We start from the raw sequence: 23,560 nt of genomic DNA, 5'->3' as shown, positions 1-23,560 counted from the left end.
CATGCAAATGTGTTAAGGTTAGGAGTTCAGAAGAGGAGTGACTATCCCAACTCTTTGTACTACCAAGTTTAGCCATGATTGAGTTATTGTCAGAGTTGAAATTGGTTTACAGGGCAAATTAACTTATTGAACTGGTCAACATTTTTGGTTGTCAATGGGTTTTGTTCTTAGTAGGAATAAGATTCTTGACACTTAATAGTTTTGCCTAGTCGATGTAACAGTTAAGTCTAAGAATTGTGATTAATAGAATTAACAGGCGGTCTCTCCACTTGCAATACTACTACTAAGCATGAAGTCAAATGCATAAGCAACGAGTTCATTTTTTTTTTTTTGTTATATACAGAACAGGAATCTTGGTTAGATTCATATATGGTCCATCTTTGAAAGAAAAACCAATTGTCTTTGTGTGAAGGCCACAATAACATCCAGTCATGGTTGTTATTGAGCTAAGGTACTAGTAGTCAGAATAAGTTCCCAATATATCAACTTTCAAATATTCAATATTTCATCTTAAAGGATCCGCCTCTTATGCAGAATGTTTGTCAGGGACGTCTCTTAAAGTCTTACGACAATGCCTAGAACAGAACCATGTTGAGCTTACTTGCTAGCAGAAGTTCAGGAAAGGTCAGTCATAAAGGCCTGCACAAAGGGACAACACAATCAACTTTTGCTCAACAAGCTGGAAAACATATCAATTCTTGGTGTGGGACTGCTGAAAGGCGCCGTAGTACATGTGACGGTATTCTTGAATGATTCAATTTGGGAACTTGTACCTTCATTTGCTGGTAAGTTTGAGAGAGAGTTTTTCTAAACATGAGTAGTAAAAATTGCAATCAGTTTTATTTGGCATGCAATATTTGAAATCATCTTTGCTAGTATCATAAGAAGGCCGTTGTGAGGCTGTATTTTGTTTCATTATTACTGCTTAGATTTTCAGCCATTACATTGGTTCCAGGATATGAACGTACTGCAGATAGCTTTCATTCTAATAGTTCAATTCTATTTTGTTACAAGGTCTTAAGTTTTCTAGTGAGTATGATTCGATCAATGTTATCATCTAACACAGAAATGAACTCATGTAGAGGCTTTTAGTCTTGAGCTTTTGATTCGTAAAATTAATAATTTAGAAATAGAAATTTAGCAATAGATGAATATTCATACGTATAATACAATATGAATAAAGGTGAACATATGCCCCAATAAAAAAATCAAATTCTATTATTGTCCATTCATGCTTCGAGCTTTTCTGTTTTCTGTCTTATACAGTAAATCTAACGGTCATCACACTGTAACAAGTGGTGCATCACTTTTGTCTTCTGAGCTCAGAGCAACAACATCAACCTTTGGCTTTTCTGCAACATCTTCTACTTTTTTCTCCTCTGCTGGCTCAGTTGCTTTAGCAGCCTCAACTTTGTCGTTTGTTGGCTTGGCAGTCACCTCACTTGATTCGGAGGGTATGCTCTCCCTAGAAACAGCTTCTGCTTCGACAGTCTTGGATTCAGAGGATGTGCCTTCACTGTTGGGAGCCTCCTGAGAGGGTGTGCCTTCACTGTTGGGGGCCTCCTGAGCTGGTTCAGAATGATCTACCAAAGGCTCTTCCTTCGTAACCTCACCTCGGTAGTTGTTCTCCTGCATATTACCAATGGCAACGAATTAGAAACAAATAACAAGATCATGTGAGACGTGAAGATACCCATTACCACAAACAACTTGAGTTTTGACACTTGGTAAAAGAAGACATGACTCGAGTCTCTGGTACTGACATCCAAGAGACTTTACCAATTATGAAAGGTTTTATAGAGGTAGGGTTGTTACTTCCGGAACAGTGGCCTTCTTGGGGCTGTCCGGTGCCTCTCTAGGGATCGGCTCTGGAAGGTCATCCAACAAAGCTTTGGGTTTGCTCGCACAGCCTCCCATGATTGTGGAGCACAGGGCGGAGGTTAGAGTAAAAGAACAATATGGGAAGCTTATTATATATATGTTATGCAAAATGAGTAGTTAATTTAGTTGAGGCTGTGAATGAAGAAAGAGGAGGAGGAAAGATGTTATATAGGTGGACTATTAACAACGACATATTGTTGGGGACAGCAAGCTCTTATAAATTTTGAAAATGGGAAGACCTATTTGTGGTCAATCTGTGTTGTGTGACCTTGTTGTCATACCTACCATCATAGATTTCGTTGGCGCATTTCATGGTGGGAATTGGATTGCCCGTATTTGGAAATTATGACAGTTGAAGAAGACCTCCAAAACTCTGGAAATTGTTTCCAAGATTCATGTTTGCCGTTAGTTGTTACATACCCCAACTCACTATGCATTAGCATGTGTAGTATGTACTTCTCAATTATGAGTAATGTTACAATGTCCGAATTTAATCTTTTGTCGACTTCAATAAGTAAATTAATGTTGAAATGACTCTTACTTTCTTAGAGTATCTCCGATCGTATATATATATTTTTTTGTAAATATATTGTATCATAATAGATTTACACAAAAATTTTGAATTATTTATTTTTGATTCCAACTGTTGTATTATATTTTTTGTGTAAAAATATATCCCCCAATAACAACCAATCCGTGTTATGCCTGGATCCTAAAATACACAACATTTACACATTAGTGATGAAGCAACGTATCTTAACAGATGGAGATAAAAAAAATTTACACAACAATTTTAAACATTAATGATGTGGCATTGTATTTTAACAAAATTTTATATATCATAGGTGCAGCGAATTTTTTACACAAGGAGAGTGTTTTAACATATTGCTTGTGTCTATATCATTTTAAAGTATTGTTAAGTTATTGCCACGTCAGTTGATAGAAACTTTTATTATCTTCTTTCAATTTTATAAAAGAAAATGCTTATAAAATGCTTTGAATAGTTGTGACCTCTGCAGTCGTATATTTTACATTGCAACAGGTACAATGATGCTTCATTTGGATAATCCCTACTGAACAAAAATATGAACATATCTCCTCGAGTTTGAATCTCACGGAACATATTGTGAGAAATGAGTGTTTGTTTGTTTTAACCTAAAAAGTAAAATAATAAATAAATAAATTGTGATCAATAAATTTTTCGTATATATTTCTTTTCATTATCACCAATATATAAAATTGTTGTGTATTTTTACATTACTTTTTTACACTATCACATCAGCATATTTCCTTTTTCTTCATTCTTTCTCGTTCCACTAACGAATCTACCCTATATTAAGTATGTTTGTAAAAATTATGTGGGATACAGGCAGGACACCTATTAGTTATTATTGGAAATATATTTTTATACAAAAGGTATAAAACAACCAAGTTAAAAATAAACAATCTAAAATGTAAGAAATTTCTTCACAATTTTAATTTTTTTTAATATAAAATACTCATTAAAACTCATAATGATTCATATATATATATATATACTATTCTTAAAAGTGTAAGGAAATTGTTAACAATTTTGATTTTTTTTAATATTAAATACTCATTAAAACACATAATGATTCATAAATAATTTTTTTTAATGATAAAATAAAATATTTACCATAATAGTTCATGAATTACCCACTCTTTCACAAACGCATGGGATCACAAAAAAATCTGTTTCCGTTAATTTTCACTAATGATGGTTCACGTTCATTTATAACAATTTTGCTTTTAAAGTACATGATGATTCACATTCCTAACATTTACCTCTTAAGAGTTACTCAAGATGATTTTGCTTTCAAATTTCAGAACGAGTCATATTCGTAATGATTTTGCTCTTGATTATTCGTGGCTTGATGAAGATGAAACGGAAATATAGGTTTGTGCACACAAAAATCTATACTGCATCTTTTATTTAATTATATTTTTCAAACATAATGCTTCATATAAAACATTTGTCTAAACTTCTTGTTCAATTTGTACAATTTGGTGGTCAAGCTAACATTTTGCTCTAATTACCTATTTGTTATGTTTTTTTTATTGCGAATTTGTTAGGGGGGCTTAATTTCACTAGCCTTTGTTGCATGACAAAAATATCATTTGTTCAAAGAAACATTAGTGTAAATCTTTTGGTCGTATCAATAAGTTTATATTTCATTTTAGTTTCAATCTTATGTTCATAGAGCATAAAAGTTGATGTTTGATTGGATCGACCAATTCTGTTATATTATTTAAAGCATGCATAGTTGGTGTGTGTGTTTCATTCTAGCTCCATTTTTGTTTGATCTTGTTTCAGTGCTCATAATTTTAATGCTGCATAAAAAGTGAATTTAGGATTTTTGGTATTTCTCAAAATATAATTGATAATATCATGTCTATTTACATCCCCGTACCAAATGACGCGTGTATTAAACTCCCAATCTTTCATTTATATCCATATCAATTAATTAATATTATATTATGAATCTAAATAATAATTGATTTAATTAAAGTTTAATTCAAAAAATATTGTGTAGAATTCAAGACGTCTTTAGTACACAATAAATTAAAAGGCCATAAATTATTATAATTTGAAAAATAGATGAATTATTTTGAAAATAAACATATAAACTGAAAACATCAAATTTCTAGCAGGAATATTAATTATAAAATGTCTGATTTTTGTTATAATTCCGGTTGTATGTATCCTTTTTTTTTACCCTATTAATATACTATTTGCTTTGCCTTTCCCTAAATAAAATTAAAAATATATATATTAATAATCCTTTTGAAAAAAAGTATTATAATTATATATATATATATATATATATATATTAGACTGCATGCTTTACTCACGTGACATGAACTCCACTTTGGAATGTTCTCCACGTACACTCGAATTAGAAAATATTTTCCTTCTTCGTTTTCGTTTCATTCTTGCTTGGTTAAAAATGGTTTTGGTTAAACGTTTGACAACCAGATCGTATCGTCTTAACCAAATTTGGCTCTCTCTCTCTCTAAAATTCCTCTCACTCCATTTAAACCCTATAATTCCTTTCTTCCACCGAATGCATACCTATATTTCGGATATGGATTCAAACTTAGCGGAATCTATGATGCGCAATTGAAAAGAAAAAAAAAAAACTGAAGAAGACGACGAGGGAAGAAGGCGGGCTTTTCTTTCACAGAAGGAAAGGAAAGCTCGCCGATCATGTCGTCGGCGTTCTCAACAACAACATCTCCATTCACTCTTCTCCTCCTCTTCGCCGTCCTGATTGGCTCATGCTTTCCTTTCAACACCACCGCCGCCGTCCGATCAGAATCCAATTCAACAACCGTCATTCGGTTGCCCAGCGACCGAATCTCCGGCGACATCTGCGCCGGAAAAGTCACTCGGACGTCCTGCCCCGTCAATTGCTTCCGGACCGACCCCGTGTGCGGCATCGATGGCGTCACGTACTGGTGCGGGTGTGCGGACGCGCAATGCGCCGGCACTAGCGTGGCCAAATTAGGGTTTTGTGAGGTTGGGAATGGAGGAAGTGATACAGTCTCTGGACAGGCGTTGTTACTGGTTCATATTGTTTGGCTCATATTACTCGGCTTCTCTGTATTATTCGGCCTTTTATGATGAACCGAATTCTCTCCCGTGCCACTAAAAAAAATGTCCCGTGACAATGCAACAACAATTTTTCATAGCTGATTCCAATATATTATGTTGCGTAACGGGTGTTTTGTGTTGCATAAATGGTACAAGACGCAAAACCAAGATCTAGAAAACAAAAAAGGTGAACACGATTGATTAGATTATTCTCTGATTAAAAATTGAATTACTCCTTTCTGGGCTGTTTTGATTTGATGATTAGAGTGTATTTGAAACAAGGTCAGATGATTTGCTATATGGTAGTTCGTTGCATCTTTTGAATATACATACATATATGTATATATGTATATGTACATACATACCCTATGTATGTATGTGTTCATTTACGCTTTGCAAATGTAATAGGAAGCTTAATGTTTTTTTTTTTTTTTTTTTATTTTTATTTTTTTTTTTTATGTTTGGAATTAAAGAATTCATTTTTTCATGTATTTCTTGTTGTTTATTTATTTAAATTTGGAAGAACATAATTAAGAAAATGTAGAATAGCAAGTATATGTATTCGGTATAGTTGATTCGAATATATTATGTTGGGTAATGGGTGTATTGATGTGAACCTGATTTATTATTCTCTGATCGAAAATTGAATTACTTCTTTCTTTATTGTTTTGATTTGATGATTAGAGTGTATTTGAAACGAGGTCAGATGATTTACTACAGTATATGGTAGTTCGTTGCTTCTTTTTGATATATAAATATATGCATACATGCACATCTATGTATGTACCATGTATGTATTCATTTACGCTTTGCAAATGTAATAGACAGCTTAATGTTTTTTTGTTTTTTTTTTTCATTCATTTTTTTCTTTTTTGTTTGGAATCAAAGGATTCATTTTTTTCGTGTATTTCTTGTGACTCCAAGTTGTTCTTGTTGTTTATTTATTTAAATTTGGAAGAACATAATTAAGAAAAAGTAGAATATAGTATTTAACTCAGCCGGTATTTTTAGTTTTACAGAATTAAATTGTTTTATATAATAGATTCTTGGTTTTGGGTGTTAGCACCATTTTATAATTTTAAAGTTTTGAGCGAAATTGTAAAACATTCAAGAATGACAAAATAATATGAAAGTATATCTAATTTATGATGTCACAACAAACATTCACCACCAAAACAATTTACTCTTTTCCGACACTACTAATGCCATTTAGCTTCTCCCTTCACAACGACAATTTGAACGTGGCTTGTTATTTTTGTATTTTATAATTAAACGATGACATTGAATAGTTTCATGCTGATAATTCATTAATGCTTCTAATTCATTGTATATTATGGACAACATTGTATGAACATTATATATATGTTTGAAAGAATTACCATCAAAATTCTACCTTTTCTATTAAAATTCTATAGATTCCCTTTGAGAATAATGAGTCGTATTTTTCATTTATATCCTTACTAAATTAAATATAAATTTTAGGTTCAAAGTTTCATTTATTTGACAAAATTATATATATAATTTAATTAAAAGAAAAGGAAACATTTTATTCACTTTTTTATTCAATATTTAATTTCTTATATTTTTTAAAGTTGTCGTGAATTCTACACAAGATTTTTTAATTGAATTTTTAAAATTAAATTAATTATGTTTATAGAAAATTTAGATTATATAACAATTGTTCAATTTGTAGTTACAAAATTTACTTCTACTTAATAAGGTTATAAATGATTTAGAACTTAACCTTATTGGTTCGAAAGAAATTTTATAGGATTTATGTCTTTTAATAAGAAAAAGAGGATTTGATAATACTTTTTCCGTGTATAAGCTTATAGAGACTTATGAATCCACCAAGCTGGTTCGAGAGACATATAAATGCTAAATTGTGTGTTGTAACTCATCGAGATGGTTCAATTTTTTATTTATTTAATTTTTCGGGAAGGCAAGTTTTATTTTTTAAGGATATATGATATACCTTGCAAGTCCGTTTATTTTGGCATAAACATTTTATGGTAAATGTAAAACATTTTATATGAGAAAATTATTATTATTATTTTTTATTTTCTTTGGTGCACTTGTTGTTTGGTTTAAATTCTGAAAATTACTTTTCAATTCTTAGAATATGTTGAATACACACTCGTATATATAAGAGGAACAAACTTTATTCAAACCCATGTAACTTGTTTTGCATAATTTATCCTTTTTTATTTTATTTTTGCTAGATTAGCACATGAGTTCCAAACTATTTTGTCCACATTTTACGTAAAATCGTTTAAATTATATGATTTGTTCTTATGATTTGATCCGATTTTATAATAAAACGGTTCAATATTGATTAGGGTTCAATATCGATTTAAAGTCAAGAGGAACAAATCCAAACATTAGCGTAAATATATTCCAAAAAAATCAATATAAAAAATACAAACTACATGTTATTAATTTGTTTAACGTGATATCATTAAATTATTGACATGTAATTTTGCAATATGTTTTTACATATGGGCAGAGCCAGGGAGATTTTCTAAGTCATTTTCTTCTAACTCTAGAGTAAAATATTTTTAATTCGGTATTTTTATTTATTTATTTTTTCACTTTGAGGTAATCAACAAAAGGATAGCAAAAACACCGTATAGGTTCTCAAATTCAATCAGGGAGTGATTACTCAGTCATCTCTTTCTCTTACCTTCTATGCAAACTACTCAGATCTATTTTTTCTAATTTTAACATTAATCAGAGTTTTTTTCCTAGAATCTCCATCTATTTTTTTTCCTAATTTTAACACTAATCAGTGTTATTCCTAGAATCTCTTCATGCTTTGGTAAGTATATCTTTCTTAGTCACCCATATCATACGCTCAATAATTATGTCATTACAGACGCACTGCGCTATTCCTAGAATCTCCAACGCAGTTACCCACTTGCCATCTATCATCTGTTCAATCTAGGGAACTGTTTTTATATCATCTGGTCACGGGACGAGTTCTGATAAATATCCACCCCGCCCCCGCCTAACTTTAACCTAAAGACCCCAAAGTTTACAACACAAATCAGAGCGGCGCATCCCTAAGGCAGTGCAGTCACCACTACCCGCTGGTTCACCACTTCACCACATCCATCTATCTCCGGCAGCTCAAAGATGAACAATTCATCTCTCATTCTTTATCACCCCCACTATTCATCTATTTCTTTTGTACATTTTTTATTTATTTATTTATTTGAAGGATCGCTGCCGAGTTCAGATAGTTGAATTCGAGTCCGGGAGTGGCCTACTGTTTAGATCAATATAGAGAATTCAAAAAGTGCCCATGTGCAAGAAAATGGAGATTCAGAGACATGGTATGAAAACTTTTCATAATGCCCGTACTCGAAATCACCATATACCATATTTTCATGAGCTGAGATCACCATATATCAAGCTTCATGGATCAGAACAGAACCAACTACTAAAAGTAATGATGTAAAAATTTTGAGTAAGGTTGTCGAAACCAACCACATCGTTTTAAAGGTCGGTCTCGTAATAACGCAAAATTGTATATTCCGCTTGAGCAAGGTTCATATAGAAAAGGCTTCCAAATGGACTAAGGGTAGAAAGAGAACAAACAACCAATGTCATGAAAAAGAAACCAACTACGACAAATACCTACTCCTACCAACTAAATCATTCTTCCTGGACTATTCTTCCTTTCTCACTAACATAGATACCATCAAGAAACTTCCGGATATCTTTGTTCTTAACGTGACATTTCTGTAAAGACAAATACAAAAAATCTCAGTAACTGCAATTTATGAGGAGCAAGTCAAAACAAACACATACGATCTGTGCATGCGCGAATATAAATGAGGGTGTTTTCCTTTTTCCTTTTAGGGAAAGGGGGATTACCTGGTTTATCAGTGCACAAGACCGAGAAACAAGTTCGATGTCATTCCCATCCAATACAAGTTCATCTTTAACCTTTTCTGAACGGTTAATTGAAACCCCATCAAGCATATCCACTTTTCTCACCTGATGCAATCAACAAAAGTACTATAAGATCCCTTGTGGGAAGGTAAATCTGGTCTAAGGATGGAAATTAGCACAAGGGTATATATCCAATTGAAGGCAGAATTTAAAATTAGAAAAACAAAACCGACCTAAATCATACCATTGCCAAAGTTAACACGAGAAATAAGTAGAGGACCTCATTGGCCCTCAAAAGCAGTATCCTTTAAGGATCCAAAAACTTTGAAGGCCTTTCACTAACAGAACCTGCAATGTTACAGATGCCAAAAATACAGACCTACGGAACAAATTTATGAATTGCCATTTGATGCTTCCAAGTATTTGCATCAGATTGAAGCAGTCCATTGGCAAAAACATAACATAGGTTGCCAAATTCAATCAGCCAGTGTCAGTAACTGAATCTGCAAGCCTCCCCGACAACCTCTATGTTTTTGCATGTACTAGCACGGCATGCATAAACCTCTGTATTCATTTTCTTTTTTAAAATCAACTAACACAATAAAAATATATATCCAAATGCCCACCTAGCACCCAACACAATAAAGAAATATATCCAAATGCGCACCTAGTTTGTGCCTTATGCATTCCCGTTACCATTTACATTGAAATTTTAGGATTCTATTTTGGATAGATAGATTGCCACTGTTCCAAATCAGTGTATAAAATGATAAAAGAAAGAATCAAGTGTAAGCCTAAGTCAAATGAGGTAAATCCCACGTCGGAGAGAGAATCGAGAAGGTGCCGCCAAAGAATTTGAAAGGTTAGTAAAATGAACAGTCACACATTAATTAGAAATAAATAAAAATACAAGTAAATAACAGGCCTATAGAATTTTAAATGGATGCCAAAGAGTCAGTCTTCCATCAATTAGAAGCAAATATAAGTTTACAATAAAATACAAACAAATATCAAACCAATGGAATTAAAAAGAATGTAAATATATGATTAATTATTTATTAAAAATGTATATAAAAAATAAAAATAAAAACTATTGACAATCATAGATAGATAGATGAGTAGATAGATTGGCAACACCAGCGAAATTAATAGATTGAATGTAAAATGTTTGGAATAAATCAAACTTATGCAGCATGATAATCTTCATCTAAAAACAAATTTAAATATGTAGATAATACTTATAGAGAGGAATGAATGTCAACTACTGATAGAACACAATAAATTTAGTAATCTATCACTGTATACAAAAACTCAAGTTTGGCATGCCTAAACCATCAACGGGACAAACACTTTCAAGGAAAAGGACCGGAAAACATTCTTAACTTTTCCGATCTCATGTAAATTTCTAATAACACTAGAAAAAATCAAAATAAAATATCCAAAATACATAAAATCAAATTAAGATCAAATTAAGCAATTTCACATATCAAACAACCATGTTACATTAAATCAATAGTAATTCGGCATATTGAAATAAATCATATCATACACCGTATCATAATCAAATGAAGATCAAAATCTAAGCAATTCCTCATATTAAACAACCATATTGCAATAAATCAATCAAATGTGTGTATGTATGTGTATAATAACAGAATATTAACGGGAGGTAAACCTTCTTCTCGCCGAGGAAATTACGGATCTCGATGGACTTGTTGGTGTTGGTGATGCTGGCGTTGATGGGAAAGTGAGCATAGACGAAACGCATCTTGTAGCGGTAGCCATTGGTGACGCCGGTGATGAGGTTCTCGACGTGGCTGAGGGCGGTGCGTATGGCGGCGGTGGTCTTGCGAGAGCCGAACCAGGCATCGATCTTAAGCTTCTTCTTTCCGGTTTCCTCGTCAGTGATGAGCTCAAAGTCGAGGTTGAGGTGCTTGAAGTTGCGGCTAAGTTTGCCTCGAGGTCCTTCCACTTCGATGATCTTCGCCTTCACTTTGATCTTCACCCCATCGGGGATGTCCATTGTCTCCGATGACAATATCGTCTTCATCTCTCTACCACCTGTCTCTCTCTCTCCAGGCGGACTGAGTCTGAGAGGCAATGATAAACCCTAGTTCTTAGAAAATGTGTGTATATAAATACTGAAGCCTGGTCTCAAACGCCTCGACTGTGCTCTGTGGAAACCTAAACCCCGAATTGCCCTCACAGGATGCGTTTAGTCTTTAGAGACTGAGAGGTCTGGACTTAAAGTTAAAATAATGGGCCGATCCATATGGGATGGTCTTCCTGCTTTGTTGTTTCCTTTTAGCTGAGAGGCTCAACGCCAACGTGGGGTTGACCCAATTTCTTACAGAGCTACGGTAACGGGCTACCCCATCCGAACTCGCAATGCTCTAATTACGATCGGGGCTGCTCTACTTATCCAATTGAACTCAAGACTCTTCCGACTAGACGTTTGGCGTAACATTATATGAAAGATTGGGTCTAGCGTAATACAATTTTAATCATTAGATCATTATCATCCAAAAAAAAAAAACAAAGAACAATAAAGAGGATCCTAGGCAAAAAAGCATAAAACCCCCCTCAAGTATCAAAAATTAGCATTTTACCCCCCTAAACTACAAATTGAGCAAGTCAGTCCCTCAACTATCAGAAATGATCAATTTCACCCCCGGCAGTCCTTTCCAACTCATTTCCGGTCACCGTCATTGTACATTTACAAAAATGCTCATTATAATTAACATTTTAAAAAAGGCAAATAAAATTAAAATTGGGAAATACCATCAATACCCTCATGTTAATACATCACCTCACTCTTCACAGTTCACTCAAAAAATTTAAAGAGAGAGTAGAAAGAGAAAATGGGTAAGGGATGGATGTTTCATGGTGGTGTTGGTGGTGAAGAAGAGAACTTGGCAGCTTGACTTGTTAGTATCAATACCATCAAAATTCAGCCTTTCAAGCTCCCTCCTCTGGGTATTAATCTTCTTAAACCGAATATGACTTGCAAGGTGGAGAAACTCAGTGGCACAAAACCGGCAAGACCAGGCCGGTCATAGTTAGTGGTAAATAGAAAGGGTGTAAGAAAATCCTAGTTCTCTACACAAACTTTGGTAAGAATATAAAACCCGAAAAAACCAATTGGGTGATGCATCAATACCACTTGGGTCAACATGAAGAAGAGAAATTAAAAAGGAGAGTTTGTGGTATCAAATATATTCTATCAAACTCAGCCGAGGCAATGCAACTGGTATGACCTAGAGTTGAATAGGTGCACTCTCTCCCCGTTTTTTCTCCCTCTCTTTGACAAAGTATCTCATTAGTATAATGTTAATTCTTTGTCCAATGATGTTGTATGGTAGTGCCAGCACCTGTGAGCAGTGTGTTCTTAGACTGGTGGCATAAAAAGCATAGTTCTGCATGTCAGCAGGAAGCGCATGGTGAAATTCATCCTTGACGATAAGAGATTTAGTTATTTCGTGCCAAATCTCAAGAACCTTTAATTGCTCGAAGGAGATCCTCTATATTGGCAATGACCACAATCTCAAGCCTCTATTACAGTTTGTGGATATAGCTTAGCCCATTTGTGGTATCTGATATCAATGGGTTTAGTAGAATTGTAGTGTCTCAGGTCTGCCGGAAACTTTGTATGCGTTGAAGTTTTTCTATAGAAGATCTATGCTCTTTTTTTTGCAAAGTGGCTTATGTCGGCAAATGATACTGCAATTTTTTTGAGCTTTACTGCACATTTCTGCAAGGATTATTATACAACCCAGCAGATGATCATTCTGTGACTGGGTATTAAAACGGGTCACATTAATAATTTCTAATTTCTACACAACATGAATAGATTTCATTCATTAACAAATCGACTAATGTGGTGCATGAGGTTATCCAATCAGAGATAGATTTAACCATCAAATTCCACGCATATAAACAGAAATTCTACCAGATTACCTATAGATTTGAAAATATACTCTGCCCATTGGTGGTCCTTAACCATGAATATCCTAAAATGCAACCAACAAAAAAAATTCAAATGAATTAAAAATCAAGGCTACTTCCAAGATTTTTTATGACACTGCTCAAAGGACAACCTCTGCTTATACAAAGATATCACCACACAATTGTTAAAATGGAAAACATATATATGTATAGATTATATATGATATATATATATATATATATATATATATATATATATATATATATATACTATCATATATAATCTATACATATATATGTATTGCATCTATACATATATGTATTTCATCTATACATCTATATGTATTTTGGTACTATATATATATAAAGTACAAAAATACACACACACACACACATATATACACCCATCTGACCTTAACTTCTTCAACTTTAATGGAGTCTTTTTTTTCTGCACTTGGAAAGGGGAACAGTTGCAGTTGGAGGAAGAAGAAATGAATTTTGGACTTAATTTATAGACAGGGCTACAACGGTCATATTGAAAGGGCAGTTATAGAATTATATCAGAAAGTAACCTCACGCGCTCCATCTATGTCGGAAATGACTGCTAGGGGGTGAAACTGATCATTTCTGATAGTTGAAGCACTGACTTTCTCGATTTTGTAGTTCAGGGGGATAAAATGTTGATTTTTTTATACTTGAGGGGGGTTTTGTGCTTTTTTGCCTAGGATCCTATTTGTATTAAATAAAAATTAGGGTAAAGTACAACACCTCTTGAGATTTGCCAAAAGGACATACAGATGAAACTTAACTTATTTTAGGACAAAGGCACCCCCTAAAGTTTGATACGTTTGCCAAAGACACTCCAATGGTAATGAATTGACATTTTTGCCCTTTAACTTTTATATTGACCATGAAATGACGTTTCAAACCTTAGAAATCCATTCACATTTCTTTCTTTCTCTTCTCTCCTCTCCTCTCTGTTCTCTCTTCCTCCGCCCCAACACCAACACACACACACACACGTGTATATACAAATACATATATATATACACATAAACTCCAAAACCATGGATGTGATTACGAATTTTAACATACCAGCAATCAAGCATTTCCATTCAGCACTATACTTAATTGTGTATTATCTTACGGCTATTTTATATCTTATTTAACAAAATTATTAATGTAGAATTTTGGTTCTTAGAGGGCTTATAAATGATCCATGTTCCATGCCGGAGATATGACAAAATTCAGAGAGATGCAGATTTTAAAAATGCAGAAATTTTTATATTTTACAGGTGATATACCAAAGAAATATATAAAAGTGATGTATATGGAATTCAATCCACAACTAATATTTCTCTAACAAAAAGAAAAAATAAACTGGATTAAGGAGAAAATACACAGTAGATAAATAAGAGCCCTAACCTCAAGAGAATAATTTCACCCGAAACAATCCAGAATTCAATGTGGAGCAGAAAAAACATAATAAAGTGGTGTGTGTATAAATATATCTATAAGAAATTTATAAAGGATTTAAATCCACAGCAAATATTTCTTCAACAAAAAGGAAAAATAAACTGGTGCGATTACGGCACCGATTGCGCGAGAATAGAGGACCTTTTTCGCCTAATCGAGGTCGCCGAAAAATTCTACTAAAATCTCACCTGTTTCTTTGGTGGTGAAAGTTTGAATTCTTATTCCTAAGGCTGTTGTTGTCTCATATTCTTCATTCTAAGCTTCGATTCTCTCAAAACAGCGTACGCTTTGTATCTGGATCCTCTCTCCATGACGAAGCTCTCTATTGTTGTAGGTGCAAAATTTCGCTCAACTAATAATGATTGAGAAAAATAAAACACTAATAATGATTGAGAAAAATAAAACAACACACTCAAAAAACAATAAGAATAAATAAGAACAGTGTATAGAGAAGCGTAGAATTGCTTGATTCTTTTATTGGAGGTCTGAGCCTCTATTTATACATAAAAGGGTGATCGAATTAAGGTAGGACTCGCATTGCTTGTCCTCCAATTCTTCCTATACAGAGTTTCTTTACAAATAGAGCTTTTCCCTTGTATAACTTTCTATACGTATTACTTGCCTTGTACAGAACTTCCTATCTCAGAATTTTCCTTCTACAGTAAATCCTTCAACTGGTAGGACTTGTGCATTCTTGAATAACTGGGCTGAACATATTTTGATCCGGCTGGGCTTGAGTAACGGACCGGATGTTAAATATTAACAAGTTGGGCTGATGACCTCTTGATTCGGCCTTGATGGAGGTTGGAGGACAAATAACGATGGTCTTGGGCTGTAAATACCCTCAATTTGGGCTTGAGCATGATGGGCCTTATATGTCCTTGGAATGTAGATATGTATAGTGGTGACGTGTGCGCTTTTTATTGGAGGGAGTTTTTTTTCCCTCCACACTTTGCCCCAAATTTCATTTTTAATTGAGTGACGGCTCCTATTAAAGAGGGAATTGAAACCGGTTTTTTACTTTGCTTCAGAAACGGTTCGAGGTCTTTCATTATTACTCCGTCATACAAGATTTTGCAAGAGTTACATTTGCCCTTGCTGCACTTCTGCGTCCTTCATTCCATCGCTTTGTCAGGTTAGTTTCGCATCTTTCTCTTCAATCTTTCATTATGAGTACTTCATCTACTCCTGAACGTATAGACCTTGGGGATTCTGAATCCACACCTTCATCTTCCCCCGTTCGCATTAGGGCTCCCCCTCCTAGGGTTTCTACAGATCGACTTTCGTTGAATCCATTAGGTACTTCCCCTCTTCCAACCGAGACATCCACCTCAGGCTCTGATTATGTTCTTACTCATGAAGAGAAGAAATCAATCATCTCTATTCGCCGCATCAAGTTCTCTATTGCTTCGGTAATGGAAGAATTTGATATTCCTGAGGGAGTAGAGATTGCAGAATATCCCGAGGGTGCCGATTTTACCTCCGGCGAGGGAATTGAGGAGGATGAGTTGCTTCTTTCGGTAGGGCACTTTAACGCCATCCGATTCCCTCTTCATCCCTTCTATCATTTAGTTTTCAATAAGCTAGGTCTTGTCCCCCTTCAGGTAAATCCTAATTTCTTTCGCATCTTTTCGGCACTGTTGGTGCGCCGAAAATTAGAGGCTCTGGATTTGACCCTTGCCGACCTTCTGCTTACTTACAATATATCTAAGCATGGGACCGAGCCTGGTCGCTTCTTTTTTACTTCTCCCCTTCATCAGAGGATATGCACGAACCTTCCTTCATCTGAAAAGAAATGGAAATAAAGGATGGTTATAGTTAAAGGAAAATGGTTCGTGTCCCAATCAATTGCGCTCCCCATCCCGCGCAAGTTCGGGAAATTAGGTATAGAATATTTAACCTCCCTTCATACCAAGTGTTCTGGCTGTTTTTCTTGCCAAGTCTTAATGTTTTGCCGTATTTATGAGTTTCTTGGTATTTTTTCAGCTACATTCCCATCCTCCGTAGCAAGGAACAGACTTTCTTTTCTTGAGGAACGAGTCTGGAGTAACCCCTCGCCTATCGAGGACCTGCTAACTTCTTCAAACCTTAAGGACATTGCCTCCAGTGCCGTTGCTGCAGACCTCATGGATCTGTCTCTACCATCCTTTGACAGTTTCCCCATGACTGAGGAGGAGATACGGAGGGCTGAGGCTTTAAAAAAGAAAGCCGAAGATGCCCAACCCTTGGTCGTTATTAGATCAACTGAGGATGAGGTGGAGGTTGAGGAACCATCAATGAAGAAATCTCGCCTCAACCCCTCATCCTCTGGCAAGGGCAAGGTCCCTTCTAAAAGCAGAGGGAAAAAGGCTGGAGAGACCGAACCTGAAGATGAAGTCAGGGCCTTTGTTCTGGCTGAGACTGGGGCTCCTTGGACTCCTTCCTTCACCAGGGCTGACAGGTCAGTCCTGCACTCAGGGGATTCTGTGATTACAGACCCTTCAGCTGCACTGGCGGTGGCTCGAGGAATGTGGCTCCCAAAGGACGAGGAAACCATCAGCCAAATGGGGTTGGAACAACTACTCCCCTCTGCCCCGGTCCGGGCCATAGAGGTTCGCATTGCTCCTTCAGAATTATGTTACTCTTGCTTGCTTATGTTTTTATTTATGCTTATATTTGCTCCCCTGTTAAACAGAGTCTATACCACACCATGGCCCTCTGCGCCACTGCTGAAACTCAATCCCTCTCCATCAAGAAGTTGGAAAAGGATCTTGACAATGCAGAGAAGAGAGCCACTACTGCCTCTACCAATCTGAAGATAGCTTCTGAAGCCAAGGATGCGTATAAGAGGCAGTTGTCAGCCTCTGAGGCTAAGGTGGATTCTCTTCAGGCCGAAGTCTAACGCCTGACCGAGGCTCTTACTACTTGCTTCAAGGCGGGGAAGCAAATGCAGGGGCGCTACTCCTGTCTGGCACACCTGGCTAGTGCTAAAGCGTTCCGGTCTGGCTATAATCAGGACTCAGGCCCTAAGACGATGGATCCGGACGCTTTTGACAAGCAGGTGGAGGTGGACTTCCCATACGATGAAGGGCCAGAGGCTTTGGAAGCTGAAATCCGCTTTGCCGAGATGGTGAAGGCGCACCTGAAAGGTACTCCTAGCTCTTCTGCTCCTGCGGCTTCAATTCCTCCTACCCCAAGTCCTACTGTAGTGGATGCTTTTGAATCTACTCCCTTTGATCTGAAGAGGAAGTAGAACCATGTATTTTGTTTTTATGGACAGCCTGTTTGGGATAATGAATATAATTTTTTGTTTTAGGCTTACCTGACTTGTTTTTGCTGTATGTTTTTGATACTGTTCATATTTTTCTGACTGGTAATGTGCTAAAACAAAACACATTGTCTTTATGCTTCGGATTTATGTTATCCGAGAAAAAACAAGAATGGTGGGAAGAAGGAGATCCTTTTAACAGTTTAGTTGATATCTCAGGATGATTCATATGGACAATGATTTCACTGTTAAGTGAACCAAGGAGATCCTTGGTTCAACCCACGAATAACACCCCTTTTTCCTCTCCTTGGTTCAGCCTTGGTTCTTGGCTAATTCTTCCCTTCCTCCTCTCTCTGTTCTCTCACAAACTCTCTGTTCCTTCTCTGCCTCCACTATTACGTGAATAGGGTTCTACAACCCTTGGCAGACTCAACTTATACAGACATATATATATATATATATATATATATATATATATATATATATATATATATATATATATATATAGTATAAGCTAACCCCAATCCCAATCAATTATTAAGTCGGCAATCTTAAGGGAAAAGAAAATAAAATAAAATATACGATGCATATAATAAATATATTTTACATAGACTAATACGTGATATATATATAACTATATATATATTGATAAAAATTATAATAATATCACCTCCTAATATATAGATATATACTCATATATATATGCATAACTTCCCATGGATAATCCCCATACCCATTTAGTGGCCTATCAAAGTAGTCTATGCAACTCAATTGAATGGTCAATTCCTATTATCCAAAACCATCTAAAACAAAATAAAATCAAATAAAAATACCCATTTAATTCTTAACAAATAAATTACAAGTAAGCACCTCACATTTAAGCAACCAAAAACACATCATCAATCTTACAATTTAATTAGCCAATTGTTTCAATAAACACATAATCGATTAATTCGAACATACGGTAGAAAAAACTAAACAAATAGCCAAGAAAATTAATTAAATAATTAAAAATGCAATTAAATCAATTAATTAAATACCGAGACTATCCTTTTAAAATTATGGGTATTACAAAAAGTTACAAAACAAAACCTTAGATTGTTTTATCACTTCCCTTGGCCCCAAGTCTCTAATCCTCTCACAATTTTCCAATTTTGAAAAACCTAATCTTCTGCGACTTACAACTGTGGAGGAAAAAAAAACTCCCTCCAATAAAAAGCGCACACGTCACCACTACACAAATCTACATTCCAAGGACATATAAGGCCCATCATGCTCAAGCCCAAATTGAGGGTATTTACAGCCCAAGACCATCGTTATTTGTCCTCCAACCTCCATCAAGGCCGAATCAAGAGGTCATCAGCCCAACTTGTTAATATTTAACATCCGGTCCGTTACTCAAGCCCAGCCGGATCAAAATATGTTCAGCCCAGTTATTCAAGAATGCACAAGTCCTACCAGTTGAAGGATTTACTGTAGAAGGAAAATTCTGAGATAGGAAGTTCTGTACAAGGCAAGTAATACGTATAGAAAGTTATACAAGGGAAAAGCTCTATTTGTAAAGAAACTCTGTATAGGAAGAATTGGAGGACAAGCAATGCGAGTCCTACCTTAATTCGATCACCCTTTTATGTATAAATAGAGGCTCAGACCTCCAATAAAAGAATCAAGCAATTCTACGCTTCTCTATACACTGTTCTTATTTATTCTTATTGTTTTTTGAGTGTGTTGTTTTATTTTTCTCAATCATTATTGGTTGAGCGAAATTTTGCACCTACACTTTGGCGCCGTCTGTGGGAATCGTATAAAAATATACTCCCACTTGTTCTTCAAATCAAATCCTTAGTCGTATCTGGAATGTCAAACGGAGAGTCAGCAATAAATCAACAAATAAAATTGATGCAGCAGATGCGAGAAGAGTTCTTGCACCAATTCGAGACACTCCGGCAAGCAAACGATACGAGTGTCGCCCAGATAGCTGCGCTTCAGCAGCAAACTCATACGCTGCACACGGCGATGGCCGGGCTAACGCCACAACCACCACCAGGCGATGCTGCACCACCACCCCCCACCCAGAATTTACCTCCAGGTCACGAGCCTCCGGCCAACGGGACAACACCCAACGGGGCTCGACCTAATGAGGTTCAGCAACAGCAGGGGACGAGGACCGAAGCGGTTGCTTCGGACAATCTCCCGCGTCGCACACAGGACGAACAGGCCGAGTCCAGCCATAGGCTCACGGTATGGTCCAATGGCGTTCCAGATGGCGCAGGCGTACAAGATGCCTTCGACGAAAAGAAGCTATTAAGAGTTCAGACACCAGCCAAGATGGCTAGAGAACACAAGAACTCCTTGGTCAAGACCCCCTTTACTGACGATGTGTACCTTGTGGAGAGACCAAAGAAGTTCACTATACCATCCTTCACCCAGTTCGATGGGGCAGGAGACCCCTCTCGGCATCTCGATCATTATGCGCAAAAGATGGCACTGGACGATCATAACGATCCGTGGATGTGTAAGGTTTTTCCTACCAGTTTAACCGGAGCAGCGTTAGAATGGTTCAGGAATAGGCCACACAAGCCTATCCCTGATTATGAGACCTTGTGCACTATGTTCTTAGCCCAGTATTGCGGAAATAAGAAGCAGAAGAAAAGTATCGCCAGCCTTTTCACCATAAGGCAAAGGAAGGGAGAAACTCTGCAAGATTTCTTATCCAGGTTTAACATGGAGGCCTCGGAGATAGCAGATTGCCACCCTGCCACGGCAATCGAAACATTTAAGTTGGCAATGATCCAGGGAACCAAGTTTCACACATCCTTGGTCAAATATTCCCCCCCGGATATGCAGACTTTGAACGCTAGGGCACAAATCTGCATTCGGTTGGAGGAAAACGTAGCCCACCGTGCACAGCACGCTACCCTCGTGACAGTGGAAAACAAGTCTCGAGAGAAAGCTGCGAGCACAAGGATGCAGAAGGTCCCTCATACCGCCACACAAGTCACCCAAGCGCCTGAGAAGAGGCGAAGGACAAAGGATAGGCTTACCCCTCTCCGTACTACCTTAGCGCGCCTATTCCAAGAGAATAAGACGAGGTTCACAACTCCTCAGCCCATGAAACAACCCTTGGAGCAGAGGGACAAAAGCAAACATTGTGCCTACCATAGAGACTATGGGCATACCACCAATGACTGCAGGTCCCTTCAGCGACAGGTAGAAAGCATGATAGCGAGAGGAGAGTTGGTGGAGTATCTCGCCACGAAGGAGTACGTAAAACCTCGGGAGGTTAACCCTCGACGGGTAGAGGGCGGTCAGGTAAAGGTTATCCATGCCATACACAGAAGGTCAGAGGATGATGAAGAGTCTGAAGAGTTGTACAGATCCAGGCTGAGAGAGGCTCATAAGTTACGAAGATTGTCTTCGGTAAACACGGTTGCACCAGGCAGCATCAACATTGGATTCGGTAACAATGATCTGTCTAGAGTCCAGCGCGCGCATGAGGACCCCTTGGTCATTAGCCTCCTGGTAGCGAATTATATAATCAGGAGGGTGCTGATAGATCTGGGAAGTAGCGCCAACATCATTACAAAAACAGCTTTTGATCAGTTGGGGGTTTCACCATCGTCCATCAGGCCAACTTCCAGCACCCTAATGGGATTTGATGGTACTAAGGTGAATCCGCTTGGGGTGATCGATCTATCTGTTACTGCAGCAAAGAGGACTCTGAAGGAAAACTTCATCGTGACGGAGATTCATCCATCTTATAACCTCATTATGGGGAGAGGTTGGATCCATCGTATGAACGGAGTCCCCTCTACCCTTCATCAAGTAATGAGGTGTTTATCCCCGGATGGCAGGGAGGTCATCGACCTCTGGGGAGACCAGGTTGCTGCAAAAGAATGTTACATGCTAACGCTACATGAAGCAAAGAAAGCGTCGAAATCACCTCAGTCATAGGCGAATCTCAAAGACGCAATCAAATAGCAGTTACAGTATCCTCTGCCCAAGTATCTCAAGGCAGAGGAAGAAGCCGAAGCTGAAGCACCTACCGAGGAGTCCCTCGAAGCTATAGAGGTAGTCCTCGGAGACCCTCAGAAGGTCACCTACATTGGCTCATCTTGCACAGCCGAAGAGAAGGAAGCATTGATCAGGGTCATTCGGTGTAATTCGGATGTCTTTGCCTGGGATCACTCGGACATGGTGGGGATCGATCCTACAGTCTCATGCCATAGTTTGAGGGTTAACCCAGAATTCAGGCCAGTCAAGCAGAGGCACCGACGGTTCGCACCTGAACGGAATCGCATAATAGCCGAGGAAGTAAATAAACTATTACAAGCAGGATTCATTCGAGAGGTGCAATACCCACAATGGCTCTCAAATGTAGTAGTCGTTCAAAAGAAGAATGGGAAATGGAGGGTATGCGTAGATTATACCAACCTTAACAAAGCTTGCCCAAAAGATAGCTTCCCTCTGCCCAAGATTGATCAAATGGTGGATGCTACGACGGGTTATGAGAGGTTCACATTCCTCGATGCATACTCCGGCTATAATCAGATTCCCATGAATCTTGAAGATGAGGAGTAAACCGCTTTCATCACAGAGACGGGCACTTACTGCTACAGAGTGATGCCCTTCGGTCTAAAAAATGCCGGAGCCACCTACCAGCGACTTGTCAATAAAATTTTCAATAATCTGCTGGAGAATACAGTTGAAGCCTATATCGATGATATGGTGGTCAAAAGTATACGGAAAGAGGACCACCCGAAGCACCTCCAGGAGGTCTTTGATACTCTCAAGAGATACAATATGAAGCTGAACCCCACCAAGTGCTCCTTCGCCGTCTCGTCAGGACAGTTCCTCGGGCACGTCGTAAATAAAAGAGGAATAGAAGTAAGCCCAGCTCAGGCAAAGGCACTTATACAGAACCAGGAGCCGAAAACCCGCAGGGAAGTGCAAGTTCTAACCGGCCGAATTGCGGCTCTCAGCCGGTTCATATCCCGATTATCTGATAAGTATAAACCTTTCTTTGATGCTATTCGATCCAAAAACAAAGATATGTGGGGACCTCAGCAGCAGGAAGCTCTCAATCAATTGAAAAGCTACATGATAAAACCCCCAATCCTTTCTGCTCCAACGCCCGAAGACACTCTCATCCTGTACCTGGCAGTATCAGCTGTAGCAACAAGCGTAGTGTTGATCAAAGAAGGAGGCAAGGTTCAGCACCCAATCTTTTACACAAGCAAAATGATGACGGATGCCGAGACACGGTACAGCAAGACAGAAAAGGTAATCCTGGCGTTAATTTATGCCAAGAGGAAACTTCGACATTACTTCGAGTCTCACAGCATAGTGGTACTTACAAATCACCCTATACGGGCTATCCTAGCTAAACCAGACCTGTCTGGTCGAATTACAAAATGGGCTATTGAACTTAGCTCTTTTGACATCACCTATGCACCGAAGGTATCTCACAAGGGGCAGTCAGTAGCGGATTTCCTACT

The 23,560-nt window shown here is 37.3% G+C and overlaps 3 protein-coding genes across 3 annotated transcripts; 1 reads left to right on the top strand and 2 right to left on the bottom strand.

Moving 5' to 3' along the window:
* Positions 1 to 1,192: 1,192 nt before the first annotated feature.
* On the bottom strand, positions 1,193 to 2,104 carry LOC132312830 (uncharacterized). The gene is made up of 2 exons (XM_059811353.1): positions 1,816 to 2,104; positions 1,193 to 1,629 (listed from the first exon to the last, which is right to left on the bottom strand). Exons 1-2 carry the CDS (start codon positions 1,915 to 1,917, stop codon positions 1,282 to 1,284), a joined length of 450 nt encoding a protein of 149 aa, XP_059667336.1. The 5' UTR covers positions 1,918 to 2,104; the 3' UTR covers positions 1,193 to 1,281.
* A 2,764-nt stretch (positions 2,105 to 4,868) lies between these two features.
* On the top strand, positions 4,869 to 6,477 carry LOC132315020 (uncharacterized). Its single transcript, XM_059813776.1, has one exon. It carries the CDS (start codon positions 5,111 to 5,113, stop codon positions 5,525 to 5,527), a length of 417 nt encoding a protein of 138 aa, XP_059669759.1. The 5' UTR covers positions 4,869 to 5,110; the 3' UTR covers positions 5,528 to 6,477.
* Positions 6,478 to 9,011: 2,534 nt separating this feature from the next.
* On the bottom strand, positions 9,012 to 11,618 carry LOC132312828 (large ribosomal subunit protein uL6). Its single transcript, XM_059811351.1, has 3 exons — positions 11,070 to 11,618; positions 9,377 to 9,499; positions 9,012 to 9,241 (listed from the first exon to the last, which is right to left on the bottom strand). The coding sequence occupies exons 1-3, from the start codon at positions 11,442 to 11,444 to the stop codon at positions 9,155 to 9,157; spliced, it is 585 nt and encodes a 194-aa protein (XP_059667334.1). The 5' UTR covers positions 11,445 to 11,618; the 3' UTR covers positions 9,012 to 9,154.
* Positions 11,619 to 23,560: the final 11,942 nt, after the last annotated feature.

This window comes from Cornus florida, unplaced genomic scaffold (genome assembly GCF_030987335.1).
Source record: "Cornus florida cultivar Cherokee Brave unplaced genomic scaffold, ASM3098733v1 CherokeeBrave_3.0.0_Hap2_Chr06, whole genome shotgun sequence".
Classification (NCBI taxonomy): domain Eukaryota; kingdom Viridiplantae; phylum Streptophyta; class Magnoliopsida; order Cornales; family Cornaceae; genus Cornus; species Cornus florida.
Note: the sequence above shows the minus strand (reverse complement) of the source record. Positions and strands in the feature narration are given on the sequence as shown.

Bases quoted from the DNA above. Each gene is read 5' to 3' on its own strand.
- LOC132312830 (XM_059811353.1), bottom strand. From the start codon at position 1,917: ATGGGAGGCTGTGCGAGCAAACCCAAAGCTTTGTTGGATGACCTTCCA. The intron at 1,630-1,815 runs GTAACAACCCTA...GGTAATATGCAG, and splicing joins AGAAGGCCACTGTTCCGGAA to GAGAACAACTACCGAGGTGA.
- LOC132315020 (XM_059813776.1), top strand. From the start codon at position 5,111: ATGTCGTCGGCGTTCTCAACAACAACATCTCCATTCACTCTTCTCCTC.
- LOC132312828 (XM_059811351.1), bottom strand. From the start codon at position 11,444: ATGAAGACGATATTGTCATCGGAGACAATGGACATCCCCGATGGGGTG. The intron at 9,500-11,069 runs GTTTACCTCCCG...TGATTGCATCAG, and splicing joins ATTTCCTCGGCGAGAAGAAG to GTGAGAAAAGTGGATATGCT. The intron at 9,242-9,376 runs GTAATCCCCCTT...TTGTCTTTACAG, and splicing joins CTTGTGCACTGATAAACCAG to AAATGTCACGTTAAGAACAA.